At 44.2% G+C, this 14,780-nt stretch overlaps 1 protein-coding gene across 3 annotated transcripts in view; it reads right to left on the bottom strand.

The window, feature by feature from the left end:
• Positions 1-14,780, bottom strand: part of LOC119961978 (sodium-driven chloride bicarbonate exchanger-like) — a 466,097-nt gene that overhangs the window by 77,493 nt on the left and 373,824 nt on the right. For all 3 annotated transcript variants that reach the window (XM_038789664.1, XM_038789662.1, XM_038789663.1), the window contains 4 exons: positions 13,023-13,184; positions 8,335-8,448; positions 6,013-6,174; positions 2,838-3,089 (listed from right to left, as the gene is read on the bottom strand). In XM_038789664.1, the coding sequence (XP_038645592.1) occupies positions 2,838-3,089; positions 6,013-6,174; positions 8,335-8,448; positions 13,023-13,184 (690 nt within the window). The remainder of the gene's footprint in view (positions 1-2,837; positions 3,090-6,012; positions 6,175-8,334; positions 8,449-13,022; positions 13,185-14,780) is intronic.

The following is a 14,780-nucleotide window of genomic DNA, read 5'->3' as shown; positions in this document are numbered from 1 at the left end:
ACCGTGCTGCCCCACACACCTCTTCATCCGCTAACAACACTACATCCAGCCTCCACTGCGAGTGCTGCCAGTCCGCTTACAAGTCCACCCAGTGTGGCGCGAGGTCTGAAACCACGATCACCGAGTATCCAGAGTCGACAACCTCCACCAGCAGCTTCTCGTCCACCACGAAAAAATCAATCCGAGAGTACACCATGTGTACAGAGGAGAAGTGCGAGAACACCTTCGCTCTCGGTCTCCAAAACCTCCACGGTCTACCCCCCCCATGTGCCACGTGAGCCCCTTCAGCTCATTTGCCATCACCAACACCCTTCCCGACCTTGGGCTCGACCGGTCAAAATCTGGTTCAATGACTGCGTTAAAGTCTCGCCCATAATCAGCCAGTGCGAGTCCAGGTCCGAGACCTTCCCCAGCACCCGTCTTCTAAACTTCACATCGTCCCAGTTTGAGGCATAAACATTAACTAAAACCACCGGCATCCCCTCCCTTCCCACTCACCATCACGTTCCTCCCATCTGAATCTGCCACAATGTTCCCCACCAACACTACCACACTTCTCATCTTCATGTCTATCTCCGAATGAAAGACTTGCCCTACCCACCCTTTCCTTAGTCTTGTCTAATCCCTGATCTTCAGGTGTTTCTTGCAACCTCCGCCTTCAAGCTCCTCAGGTGCGCAAACCAACGCGACGGTTTGACTGGCCCATTCAGCCCTCTCACTTTCATGTGACCAACCTCTGCTAACCACTGCACCACAGTGCTGCCCTCGGTAAACTCACCCTCGACGCTCCTCAAACACCCCGCCACAAAACATCTCAAAACAACAAACAAATGAAAAAGCAAACATCTCTTCACACCTCCTCCACAGTTCAGTGTCCACCTTCTCCTGCTAGTCCATTGACTCTTAAATATTCCATTGCCTCCTCTGGTGACCCGAAATAATGGTCTCGGTGTTAAAAGTCACCCAAAGGCGGGCCGGATCCAACATCCTGATATCCCCCACTCCCCCATTTTAAAGAGGGCAGCTTCACCCGATTGAACCAGACTCTCCTCTTCGCCAGGTCTGCGTCCAGGTCCTGGTACACCCGAAGCTCGCTCCCCTCCCAGGTGCACCTCCTCGTTTGCCTCGCCCGTGTCAATATTTTCTCCTTATCCAGGAATCAGTACAGATGCACCGCCATTGATCTCGGTGGCTCGTTCTCCTGCGACTTCCTCACCAGCATGCTTTGCGCTCTGTCGACCTCCAAAGGCCGGTCAATAGCCCCCTCTCCCATTAACTCCTCCAGCAATTTGGCTACATATGAGCCAGTTTCCATCCCCTCGATGCCTTCAAGCATCTGAGTGATTCTTAGATTCTGTCTCCGGGAGCGATTCTCCAGGTCCTCCACCTTTACCGCTTCTGAGTCTCCCAAATCCTTCCTATTTCAGCAGCCAATGAGGCAGGCTGCTCCTCGTGCTCCCCCCACCACCTCCTCCACCTTCCGAATAGCCTGTCCCCGAGACTCCAGCCCCTGTTCCATAAGGTCAGTTCCCGCTTTTGAAATGAAATTAAATGAAAATCGCTTATTGTCACAAGTAGGCTTCAAATGAAGTTACTGTGAAAAGCCTCCAGTCGCCACATTACGGTGCCTGTTCGGGGAGGCTGGTACGGGCTTTTAGTGGTTCCACTGCCTTGGCTCGATCTTCCTGGGCTTCCCTCCTCTGCCACTGAACTTCTCATTTGAGAAGTCCACCAGTTGCTCCATTTACCACTGCGCAGGCAGGGCTGGCCCTTTACCCTCCGTCATCTTGACCTGTGGCACAAAAACATTCTTCCGCTCCAGCTGCTCTCTTCTTCTCGACCCACTTCTGGTCCATGGATCCATCCACCAGCCCCACCAGTCAGCCCTACACCTTTTTTCACCGAAACATCCACCCAACAAGCGGAGAAAAGGTCTGAAAAAGCCACCTCGAGCGGGAGCTGCCAAATGTGCGACCACATTATTTGAGGTGTCAACATACTTGTGAGACAACTTAAAAATGCTTGTGACAAAAATAGTAGTATCAGAAACAACTGTCCCTCGACTGAAAAGCTGAAACCCATGTTAATTCACAAAATGTACAGATCCAAGCCAGATTGCTCGAAGACTTTTATCTTCACGTTGAGAGTTAGATCTTGTATTAGCAAATGATGTCACTGTACTACTTTCCCCCTTTTACCGTTGTACTTCAGAGCTGGTCTTCAATTCTACACTGTGTTCTGCTTTCTTGTGAAGATTCCCAAACAGCAGAAGTTCAGGATCGCTTACATTGTCATAATATAAATAATCTTGGAAGCAAAATTGTAGACCCATCAAAATAAGACAAAATTATAGATGAATATTTTCTGTCTTCCTAATGTTCTGTTGCAGAAAGTACGGTCACATCGGCCACTTATGTCAGATAGGCAGTTTGACAGAGTAACAAGCGGCCTAGGAAATTGTTGGAGACGCTTGGCTGGGTGTTATCTTCAACTATATTAAAAGTGATCTCATAATGTCACTAAGTCGTAACATGTAACTGATGGTAGTGGAAGGAGAGATCATTTCTGGACACACCCTAGCCATGTAGAGACAGGTAAAAGTGGAATCACAAAAGTGCAGATGGGGAGGAGTGGACGAGGATGGAGTGTTCGACATAGCAATTGCTGCAGAGAAGTTAAGGAACAATAACAAGAAATGATTGCAGTCAACAAAAGACATCAGTGACTTTTGCCAGGTCAGCCTTAGAGCTACTGACAACATGCAAAGCAACCCACACATCTTTGCTCATTTTTATTTCTGTTGAAATGCTGGAACGATTGTTAAACATTGGCATTACCTGCAGAACGGAGGTCATGAAGACAGATAACCCCATAAGAATAAATATCATCAGGCCAGTTACTCGTTGTTCATGGATACCCAAGAACTTTGGCTGTTCACCAGGTGCTGAACATTCCGACTCCACTTTCAAGCTGTTGACATGTGATATGGAGAGTACGGTGGCAGCCACAAACCAGGGCAATCCCAAAATAGAGCAAATTCCAAGCATGATGGACACAATTATTAAATCCAAATGGTAACCACATCCTTTCTGTGAAACAATTAAAATAAGAATAAAGTATCAAATACCTATATTTTCAAAAGACACTCATCTTTATAGAACACAGAACTCCTACAGTGCAGAGGGAGGCCCTTCAGCCCACCGACCCTCCACCTACCTAGGACCAAAACCCCATTCTATCCCCGCAACCCTACCTAACTTTGAACACAAAGGGACAATTTAGCACTGCCAATCAATCTAACTTGCACATCTTTGGATTGTGGGAGGAAACCCACGCAGACATGGGGAGAAAGTGCAAACCCCGCAGTCACCCAAGGCCGGAAATAAATCCGGGTTCCTGACGCTGTGGGGCAGCAGTGCTAACCTCAGGGCCACCTTGCCGCCCACTTTATATTTAAATATTTTAAATAACATTTTTAATTTGAATTTATACGATAAATTAAACATCTTTGATAAATGAATGATTGGAATTTGTCATTTCAGGATGAAATTAAATGTACCGTGTCTCTTACTTCACAATTGAAAGAATAACAGCATTTTGTCATATGCCATAATTGACACTAATGTACACTAATGGTGGCCATGCTCTCTTCCTTGAAATATAAATTCCAACATCAAGTTCAGCAACATAATTCAATATTACCTCTGATTGACTGAAATGACTTAACTTCATTACATTTAATGAAAGGAAATGAATAGAATTCAGAAATATTAACTGGTGACAGCATATTTTTTAAAGACAGAACCTAGATATGTTGACAGAAACTGACAGCATAAAGAGAAGATAAAAAGTTTTTCCAGGTCGGCAACATTTTGTGTTGGAGGCTGATGTGTGCTATGAAAAGACAATTAGCAAGACTGGCTTAAAGTTTTGTTGACTGGAATATTTTTCACCAAATTGTTTGATAAATTAAAAGGGAGGTCTAACATTTTTTTACATTGTACACAAACATCCCAGAAGTTTTTCCGTAATTGTAGATTACAAAACAGGACACAGGAAGGGCCAGTAGAACCCTCCTCACCTTATGGAAATTAGACAAGCATGATGCAGCATTTGGTACCTAATAATAAGTGTTCAGTTATAAAGGAATGTGTTCAGTACCAACAAATTGCCATTTTAAATGATTAAAGACAAGAATCTGGTTGGTAAAAATGCACAATGTTGCCTGTTTAAGAAATGAATGCAAGGAGTGTCTCAAATAAAGTAACAGTAATGATAGGCCAGTTAGCTCAACTTCGGTAGCAGGGAAGATGCTGGAATCTAGCATCAAGGAAGAACTAGCGAGGCATCTGGATAGAAATTATCCCATTGGACAGATGCAACATGGGTTCATAAAGGGCAGGTCATGCCTAACTAATTTAGTGGAATTTTTTGAGGACATTACCGGTGCGGTAGTCAATGGGGAGCCAATGGATGTGGTATATCTGGATTTCCAGAAAGCTTTTGACAAGGTGCCATACAAAAGGTTGCTACATAAGATAAAGATGCATGGCATTAAGGGTAAAGTAGTAGCATGGATAGAGGATTGGTTAATTAATAGAAAGCAAAGAGTGGCGATTAATGGGTGTTTCTCTGGTTGGCAATCAGTAGCTAGTGATGTCCCTCAGGGATCAGTGTTGGGCCCACAATTGTTCACAATTTACATAGATGTTTTGGAGTTGGGGACCAAGGGCAATGTGTCCAAGTTTGCAGACGACACTAAGATGAGTGGTAAAGCAAAAAGTGCAGAGGATACTGGAAGTCTGCAGAGGGATTTGGATAGTTTGAGTGAATGGGCTAGGGTCTGGCAGATGTAATACAATGTTGACAAATGTGAGGTTATCCATTTTGGTAGGAATAACAACAAAAGGGATTATTATTTAAATGATAAAATATTAAAACATGCTGCTGTGCAGAGGGACCTTGATGTCCTACTGCATGAGTCGCAAAAATTCGGTTTACAGGTGCAGCAGGTGATTAAGAAGGCAAATGGAGTTTTGTGCTTCATTGCTAGAGGGATGGAATTTAAGACGAGTAGGTTATGCTGCAATTGTATAAGGTGTTACTGAGGCCACACCTGGGGTATTGTGTTCAGTTTGGTCTCCTTACCTGAGAAAGGGCTTACTGGCGCTGGAGGGTGTGCAGAGATTGACTCAGTTAATCCCAGAGTTGAGGGCACTGAATTACGAGGAGAGGTTGAGTAGACTGGGACTGAACTCGTTGGAATTTAGAAGGATGCGAGGGGGGGGGGGGGGGGGGGGGGGGTAGGAGTGTGGGAGACGGAGGGGGGAGTGTGGGAGACGGAGGGGAATAGATAGGATAGATGCGGGCAGGTTGTTTCCACTGGCGGGTGAAAGCAGAACTAAGGGACATAGCCTCAAAATAAGGGGAAGTAGATTTAGGACTGACCTTAGGAGGAACTGCTTCACCCACAGGGTTGTGAATCAATGGAATTCCCTGCCCAGTGAAGCAGTTGAGGCTGCTTCATTAAATGTTTCCAAGATAAAGATAGATCGTTTTTTGAATAATAAAGAAATAAAGGATTATGGTGTTCGGGCCGGAAAGTGGAGCTGAGTCCACAAAGGATCAGCCATGATCTCATTGAATGGCGGAGCAGGCTCGAAGGGCCAGATGGCCTACTCCTGCTCCTGGTTGTTATCAGAAGCACAGCCCACTTAAATCGGGAAATGATACAAATAAAGTGAAATTGAAGCAAGGTGCTCATGATTTTGCCTGAAGATTTGAAAAAAATATCATTTCATAAACTTTGTAGCATCCACGATGCACCAACATTGTGATAGAGTTTAATCAACTTGCTTGCTTATCATTGTAAAGGTAATGACATATTCCAATTTAGCCTATGTAATCAAGTATATGCCACACAGAAGACTAACAAACATAAAGCAGACAATGCATTTAAAAATAACAGTGATTAAAATTTGTTGCTAATTCAAAGATCATGTCCACATTCACCTTCAATTTGTGTTCCTTCCTGTTTATAATAACTGCAGTGATCTGCTGGTCCATGAAGATTAGTATAGTACAAAGTAGGGCTGGAATAAAAGCTGCTATTATTGTCCACCATGGATTTGAACCCAGAGGATGAATTAACCAACCACGGTCATCTCTAGTTGGCTATAACAAGAAAAATCATGTCAAAAATCAAAATCAAAATATTTGCAATGGTCAATTTTTGACACATCTTAGAGTATATTATTCTCCTCCTTTCCTGTAGATTATTTTGCTAAATATTTAGATCACTTGCTAAGTTTATAACTATGAGAAAAACTTTGTTGAAATGAGATTGCTCCATGGCCAGCAAGTGGAAAACCTTAATCTGTCAATTATTTTTAAGTCACAGGGAGTATTCTTATGCCATCCATTATGATCTTGTTAGAGCCCCAAATTATCTCCTTAAATCTGTAGTTTTAAAGCTAAATGTTATATTCTAAAACATATTGCTTATGGATTGAATTTTCAAACCAGCTCCCTTCAGGAAGAAATGAATATACATCACTCTCCTGATACTTTTTCGCCTATCCCAGTTAAAATATTAAAACTCACAATATGTTACATATCTTAATAACTATCTTACCACATTCAATACACAATAATTATCCCCCCCATTGTCCAGTTAAATTCACAAATCCATCTCAGAAATAGTATACTGCTGAATTCATATCCATGAAAGGTTACTTTTACAATCTTTTTGCCGTGTTTATAGCTATCTTACCACATTCAATACACACAATAATTATCCCCCCCCATTGTCCAGTTAAATTCACAAGTCCATCTCAGAAATAGTATACTGCTGAATCCATATCCATGAAAGGTTATTTTTACAATCTTTTCGCCACGTTTCTTCTTACAATAATTATAATCCAAAAATTCCGTCGACAGGAGGAGATTTTTCATTGTGGCGGTGGGTTTTACAGCGGTCGACGCAGCTCGCCTATGTCCACTGGTGTAATATTCCAGTCTCACTGAAGTCAATGCCCATTTGCGTTTCTCTTCATCCGCACCGTCGGAGAACCCACCAAGTGGGGGGATGGTCTTGGGCGGTAGCGGAAGATCCGGATGGTGTGACGTTCCAGAAAATCCTACGCAGTCTGTTCAGATTTTAGCTTACGAACCTCACTGTCTTCTATGTGTGTTGTCTCTTCATTTTTAATTTAATTTTCCAGATTAAACTTTCATGCTCTTTCTCCAGCAGAACATAGTTCAAAATTGCTCACTGCTTGGGGATAGATTTCCTTTGAGAATAACTGTCAGCAAATAAATGTAAACCCTCGACTGAGTTGGAAGTCAGCCGTCCCACTGCGAAGCTGACTCCGATCCATTGCTGGATCCCCGATACAGCAGGGGGCCCGTACAATGCCAGGGAAGTTACGAAGTTGGGGGAAAATAGCCTTTAATTAAATGAATTAATTAAAAGCAGGGATGTACTTCTGAGACTTTATAAAGCACTAGTTAGGCCCCATTTAGAATACTGTGAGCAATTTTGGGCCCCACACCTCAGGAAGGACATACTGGCACTGGAGCGGGTCCAGCGGAGATTCACACGGATGATCCCAGGAATGGTAGGCCTAACATACGATGAACGTCTGAGGATCGTGGGATTATATTCATTGGAGTTTAGGAGGTTGAGGGGAGATCTAATAGAAACTTACAAGATAATGAATGGCTTGGATAGGATGGACGTAGGGAAGTTGTTTCCATTAGCAGGGGAGACTAGGACGCGGGGGCACAGCCTTAGAATAAAAGGGAGTCACTTTAGAACAGAGATGAGGAGAAATTTCTTCAGCCAGAGAGTGGCAGGTCTGTGGAATTCATTGCCACAGAGGGCGGTGGAGGCCGGGACGTTGAGTGTCTTTAAGACAGAAATTGATAAATTCTTGATTTCTCGAGGAATTAAGGGCTATGGGGAGAGAGCGGGTAAATGGAGTTGAAATCAACCATGATTGAATGGTGGAGTGGACTCGATGGGCCGAATGGCCTTACTTCCGCTCCTATGTCTTATGGTCTTAATTAGCTTCAATGTCTATAGAGCAATCTCAGCCTGCACCTGGTAAGATCACCTGGATGCGAGACAGTAATGTGGAGTATTTCTGAAAGAGTTTCTTGGTACCTTCCCTGCACCCCGACTTCCAAACCTGCCTCTACCACCTGGAAAAAGTCAGATCTATGGGTCTAATGATCATTTGTGTGCTGTAAACGTCTCTGGTTCCATTTCTTAAAAACAGATAAAGAAAATGTCATTTTAAAGTAACTTGCAAAATTAATTATATATGTTACCTTGAAAACACTGGGGACTTGGAGCTTTGGCGATGGAATCCCAAGTCCATAATCAATTAAAACCATAGTTGCAATACTAAGAAAAACAGCAAAATCACTGACTGCTGAGCGTACCTGTGACAAGAAAGTAAATCTTATCACTCATACTTTAAAAGGATTCAATTATATACTGGGAATAAGAAGTATTAGTTAAAACAAATGCAAGGATTTTGTAAGTTAGGTGTCTAGACTAAAGCTAAAAATGAAAGTCAAGGTTTGGACACCTCACATACGCTTAGGAGTGATGCCAACATTGACTGGGGATGGAACACTGCACCAACATGCAGGAATGAACAGAAAAATGACATGGGAGGAGGGAAAAGAGACAAAAGTTCAATTACCCCTTCAGACCAGGGACTTTGACCCTCTCTTTGAACCTCTTCCAGTCTCCTGGGCTACATTGATCTGGGTATGACAGTGAGCCCCACAAAGCTAACAAATTGTTTTTGTAGGTCCAGAGAAGAATTGGTAGTCCTCCAGACTCCACAGTGAACAATGTGAGCTACTTCTGCCATGGTCTCCTTCCTCTCTACAGCTGGATTCTCCTCACAACCAAATTGTTGTAGGGTGTTGGGTACAGTTCGGTAGGTCGAAGAAGCATTCATAATCATATGTTAGTTAACTTGATCTTTACCATCTCCTAGAACTATTTACAATTATACAGTAAGGGTTAGAAGCTAGGGGTTGTCTCCATGCTTGCTGGTACACACAGCTCTGTACAATACTGGAATGACCCTGGATACTGATCATGTGCTCTCTGACATCACTATGTGGGCAGTACTGTGCTCAGTCTCACATTAACCTTACATGTGCCAAAACCTTAGACTACATATCTGACTGCTCGCCAACTACTGGGCTATCAGATATTACACCAGCCTGGGGTCAATAGCGTGAGGTATTAAAAATCATGAGGGCTCCAGATCAGGTTTGGCCAAAACTCGGCCCATGGGCTGGGAGCAATCCCCCCAGGCATTTTTATCCAGCCTGCCTATACGCAGCCAATGTAAGGGGGAAGCAATCAGATTGGGCGAAGAACACATCATCAGTTGCCGAGTGAGTTTTTATTGCATCAATTCCTGGCTGGGTTGCACATAGCAACAGGCAAATTCAATAGATGGTGGGTGCTCAGAGTTGTCAGGCTTGAGACAGTGGGGGGTAGGGTGGTGACTGGAGCTGGCAGGCTGGGTGGTGGGTGACCTCATTCCTCACCTTGAAACCAGCCACGACCTCTGGAGCCCTGGAGCTGGTGAAGCCATGGTGACCTCAATTTCAATGTTGCACACCCACTGGTATCAGAGTAGGTGAGTGACTGGAGACCATGTGAAAGAGAGCGTGAGGGGAGTGAGAGTGGGGACCGAGGATATGGTAGCCTGGCTACAATAACTACTTTTCCATTAAAAATTTTTAAAAGTTAGTGGGTCGTGATCTATTGGCCGCATTACGCCCGAATGGGAGTGGCCTCTAGCGGGCTTCCCGACAGCCAGCACTACTCGCGAGATCTACCCAGATCTTGCGAGGTGTCACCATCAGGATCCTGCCCATTGAGCGGCACCAAGCCTCGCACGCCTAGGTAGGTTTAAAACATGCTTCGACATGCTGACCTGGGATCTAACAGGCTTCTGTCATCTACCGGCCACCTCAGCGAATCCCCAGTCGGGCGCCATTCAGTAATGGTCCATACAAACTTGGACCAGGCAGAACGCCACCCGGAGGGTCTCCCAAGCCGTCGGAGGCCCCTGTGTGGTCAGGGACAATGCAGGGTTACCCCCTGGGACGCACATACCTTGACACTGCCACAGTGTAAAGCCAGCAGGAGCACTGACAGGGTGCGAGTGCCAGGGTACACAGATGTCACGGTGGCTCTGCCAAGAGTCAGGGCCTGACAAGGCCATCCTATGAAAGGAGGGTGGAAAGGAGTCTGAAGGATGGGGGAGGTGCAGGGTGGGATGAAGAGGCCGCTGGAAGGCTTGGAGGGGGCTGAAAGGTGGTAGTCATGGAAGGGGAGGGGCAAAAGGGAGTTAGGGATGGCCTGAAAGGGGAAGGGGCTGGGTATCATCACTTGCAGGGAGAGGGGGGAGATAATGCCCATGTGTATGGGGGGTGGGGGTGGGGGTGATATTGACCATGGGTGAGGGTGTGGGAGATCCACATGCCCACTTGGAGATTGGGGTACCCTTTCAAAATGGTGATCTGATCTTTGAGGAGCCGGTCTGGCCAGCGTGTTCCGCTCCCCAGTGATAAAAATAATTCTGTGTGGGCTTGATGGAGGAGAAACTCCCCAGGACCCAAAAAATGACTATGTGTGGTTAGATAGTGGGTGGGGAACTCGCCGACAGAGGCTGCGGGAAACTCCCAACAAAACCTACCACAAATAACACTGTAGAAACCTTTCCATTTCATTATGCCTAAGGTGCCTCCATTGGCACCTTCCACTCCTTTCCTTCGATTCACCCTGCAGCCTTGAAAGTGTACCAGCCATCCTTAATTGGATCCAGGCCAATTAAATGGGCACTTCATAAAAAACCCAATGAGTGAATGTTTCTCCTCCCTCAGTGACAGGTTTGGGACCCGGAAATTTTCCAATATCTTTTTTTCCACTCCTGGAAAATGCAGCCCCCAATGCGCAAACAAGGTGTAATTTATTTTTTAAATGTTTCTAATTAATAACTTGTTTGGAGGTGGAGCATCTCACGCTAGAAGCAGTGAGCTTTCTCGCAACCCAGGGTCCAGCCTGTGCAGCAGTACTTTGGAAATTCCTGCACCCCAATGCCATTCTGTCCTTCTTGCCATGGCTGTTTCTCTGCAAGTCATGGTGGAGGAGAACAGCATTTCAGCAGCCATGAAAGACTGAAATACCACAAAAGAATCTTAAAAACAGGATTGCAATGCCTGTACAGTGGGTGAAAATTGTAGAAGTTAACAGAAGTTAAAGCAAGCCTGCACTAAAATTAGTTTGCACCTCTTAACAATACAGTGCATGTGGCTGGAGCAAGTGCTGGAAGTCATTCTCAAAACAATTATGACATGGGGAACATTTGATAATGGAAACAGGGCACAGTGATTCACACCTAGAGTTTCTTGTGATAGACCCTCCAAACAAACTTTGTAAAGGGAATTTGACCAGGTTAATGTGGCGGTCAATGCATACCCCAATTACTAGATGCATTTTCCACAGAATGTTCAATGACCTCAAACAAGCAGTCAAGGTCAATGATTACATCTTCAAATGCCATGTCTGACTAAACTGCATCACTAACTTTACACACTGTTCCATGGACCACAACTCATCATTCACCTACCAGCAATCTCTATCAATTACTGCACATGCTTGACATTCATAATTTCACCTCACCCCCATACCTTTGTTGCATTGTTTGCCCACATGGTCAGCTATTCAATCATGGCAGCCTTGCCACTCAAACACATTGCACCACATATTGATACACTTTCCTCTCTTTTGCAGATCAATGTGGTACATAACCAGAGGCAGCAGAAACTAACCAGTAGGAGATAGGAGCAGCGGCATGCCCTTACCCCAATGGAGGAAATGATTGTCATCATTGGTATAGCCATCACTGAGGTCTTGGCCAGCAGTGAGGCTGAAACCATCGCAGATGATGGTTTCTCTTTATCTAATCTGCCTTCGACTGCAGCCACGGGACCATTCCTTCCAGAACTAGAGTGATGGCAAATTCCATTCGCACAATTACGGATCGAAAACAATACTCTCTGATGGCCAATGTCTTAGCCTCCATTGCACCTCAAGAGAAGCCACTGAACAGAAATTGCAGCACAAGGGAAATTGTCTTAACATTTGGGTATTGCAGTGGAAGTTCAGACTAAAGAGGCAAGCTCAGCTCATTGCTAGACTTGTCTCATGGATGTAAACACCGATGTTCAAAGGGACTTTTAGGGTGTCATAGCAGTCCAGCAACTTGGCCTCAGACAGATGACTAGGTGTGCTGACATGCTGCCTAGGGTGCATGATAGTGGTGCCATGGAGCACAAACCCACTGTCCCCTCTTGAAATGTCAGCGTGTGTGTTCCCACCAATATCTCCCTGCCAATGTCCTTGTTGGCTGTCAGCCTGCCAGTCCAACCTGCTTCCTGTGCCGGGGTGATGCCGTCTGAAGCCAGGCACATGCCAACGATGTGGCTTTGGAAGCAAAAGGCACTCAAAAGCATTGAAAGACCACACACGAATGAAACAAATTTCATGACCTCAATCTGCTAGCTCAGCAAATAGGACTGACTACAATTCATTCAATTGCCAAGAAGCAAATCAAAACTTAAAATTAATTTAAAAGCACTGGCAATTATATCTCCAAATTATATCTCCAATTTCTAAGCCTCACTTGCTTTCAAATAACTGTTATTCTTCTGATTATGCACTAGATGGCAATGCTTTCTGTTCTAATGAGCAGCAAATTGAAAGAGGCACCAAGTTCATGAAAAACCTTGAATTAGTTATTTGGAACCATAATGTAAAAATATGAGTCACACTGAGCATTGTGCATTTTGTACATTTTATAACTACGATGAAAATCACTGAAAGACCTTCTACTTCCCTCAGCAAGAGAGTATTGTCAAGCATTTTTCCCAAAGACCGTTTCAAAACATTATCGAGCTGTGATAATAAAAACATGTACCTTAGTAGGAAAGTACCGGCTGGTCTTAAATTGCTTCAGGAAATGTGATAATGTACATGTGGAAAAGAACAGTATAATTGACCAGAACACAACATCTGGAACATACGGGCCATGCTGTCCACAGGCTGTTCCAAGAAAGCTTCCATTAAATTTTATGCATTCCTAAAACAAAAACGAGTACAGTCAGCAGCTCACAAATTGAACTGCAACAGAATTTTGAAAATCTTTGAGCTGGTCATGTTAATAAATGTACAGTACCACAATTAGCAATTATGTCATTAAATGACAGAATAAATTAAGTACTTTAATTTTTCTGGCAATGTGTGTGTTGGAAAAATATTTTGTACCTCCACTTTGCGCTAGACTAGTTAAGCTGTATTTATTTCTAGGTTTGAACCTGCATTTTCAGAAGTTTTGCTCTTGCCTTTCCTCCTGTATTTCTAAGCTTGTCTCTCATGAAACCCACCTTCTGGTTTCTTGGCCTGATTGCCACACAATAACTTGACTATCTACCTTCATGCAAGCTGACTTTGCAAATGGTTCCCTTTGCTCAGGTATAGGGAATCTTTTGACAGGTACTAGACCCCTACTTAACATATGCAAATGGCCTAATACCTGTTGTAAGCAGCCACTCAAAATGCCTGAAATGGGCCTGACAAATTTAGTAGCAGGTTGATTACTTGCAGAGCATTCCACTCTATTTGGATTTGAAATGCGATCAGTTTTGTTGAGCGGGTTGTTATGTGACTATGCGGTCACGGTGGACCGTCATGGGGGTAGAGCTGGTCAGAATTCCCCAGTGCCTCAGGCAGAGTAGATGTGATAATAAAGAGTTTGTATAATTAGTCAATAAACCTCCCACTTGTTGACAGTCCCTTGTGTGCAGTCGTTGATTTAGCGGGCTACACAGAATTACATGCGTCAGGGCCGGCAGTATGGCACAGGGACTTTGAAACAAAGGCTGACTTCCCTTCGATGAGAATGAGGTGGACAATTGGGACTGATTCAAAAAGGAATGGTTCATCTTCTGTGGCGCAGCGCTGTCTGAAAAACACAAAAAGGTACAACTCTATACTCTGCTGAACTTAGCAAGTTCTGCTGCGATCGTGAAGTTTAGATTGTTTAAAATCAATTTGGAAGAAGGTATGGAGGACTCCACAATTATCCTACAGCTCCCTGCTTAAAAACATGATTTTAGACGGTCACATTTTCCATTCTACTAATCAGAAACTGTTCAGTCCTACGTGGACACACCAAAGGTCTTAGCAGAAAAACTGTGTATTTGGAGCGTTTACTGACAAATTCGTTAGAGATCGGTTCGTAAGAGGCATAGAAAACAATGTACTCTGAAAACAGTTACTGAAACAGAAGGTCCTGACTTTACAGTCTGTGTTAGAAATGTGTATTTTAAACGAGCAGTCCGAGAGATCAAACAGCAAATTCAGGAGGGAAGCAGCACAGTTTAGGAGGGAAACAGAAGTATTGCAGTACCGTGGGATCTCTGCATCAACTGCTCAGCCAGTAGCCTGTATGAACAATTGATGAACATTCTGAAGCACGGCGTAAAGAGTTTCAGTGGAAACGTCACCATTTCAGCGGGCCACTGAAGTATTTTAGGTTCAGGGGGTTTCCTGCACCAACTGCAGTGGCCAGCACCCTCCGAGCAGGACACAATACTTCACCTTTGGAAAATATGTAATCACTGTGGCAAATGAAATTGCTTTGCCAAATGCTACAGATCCAAATTACAGCAGCCTT

This window comes from Scyliorhinus canicula, chromosome 2 (assembly GCF_902713615.1).
Source record: "Scyliorhinus canicula chromosome 2, sScyCan1.1, whole genome shotgun sequence".
Taxonomy (NCBI): domain Eukaryota; kingdom Metazoa; phylum Chordata; class Chondrichthyes; order Carcharhiniformes; family Scyliorhinidae; genus Scyliorhinus; species Scyliorhinus canicula.
The sequence above is the reverse complement of the archived record's forward strand: the minus strand, read 5'-3'. Positions and strand labels throughout refer to the sequence as shown.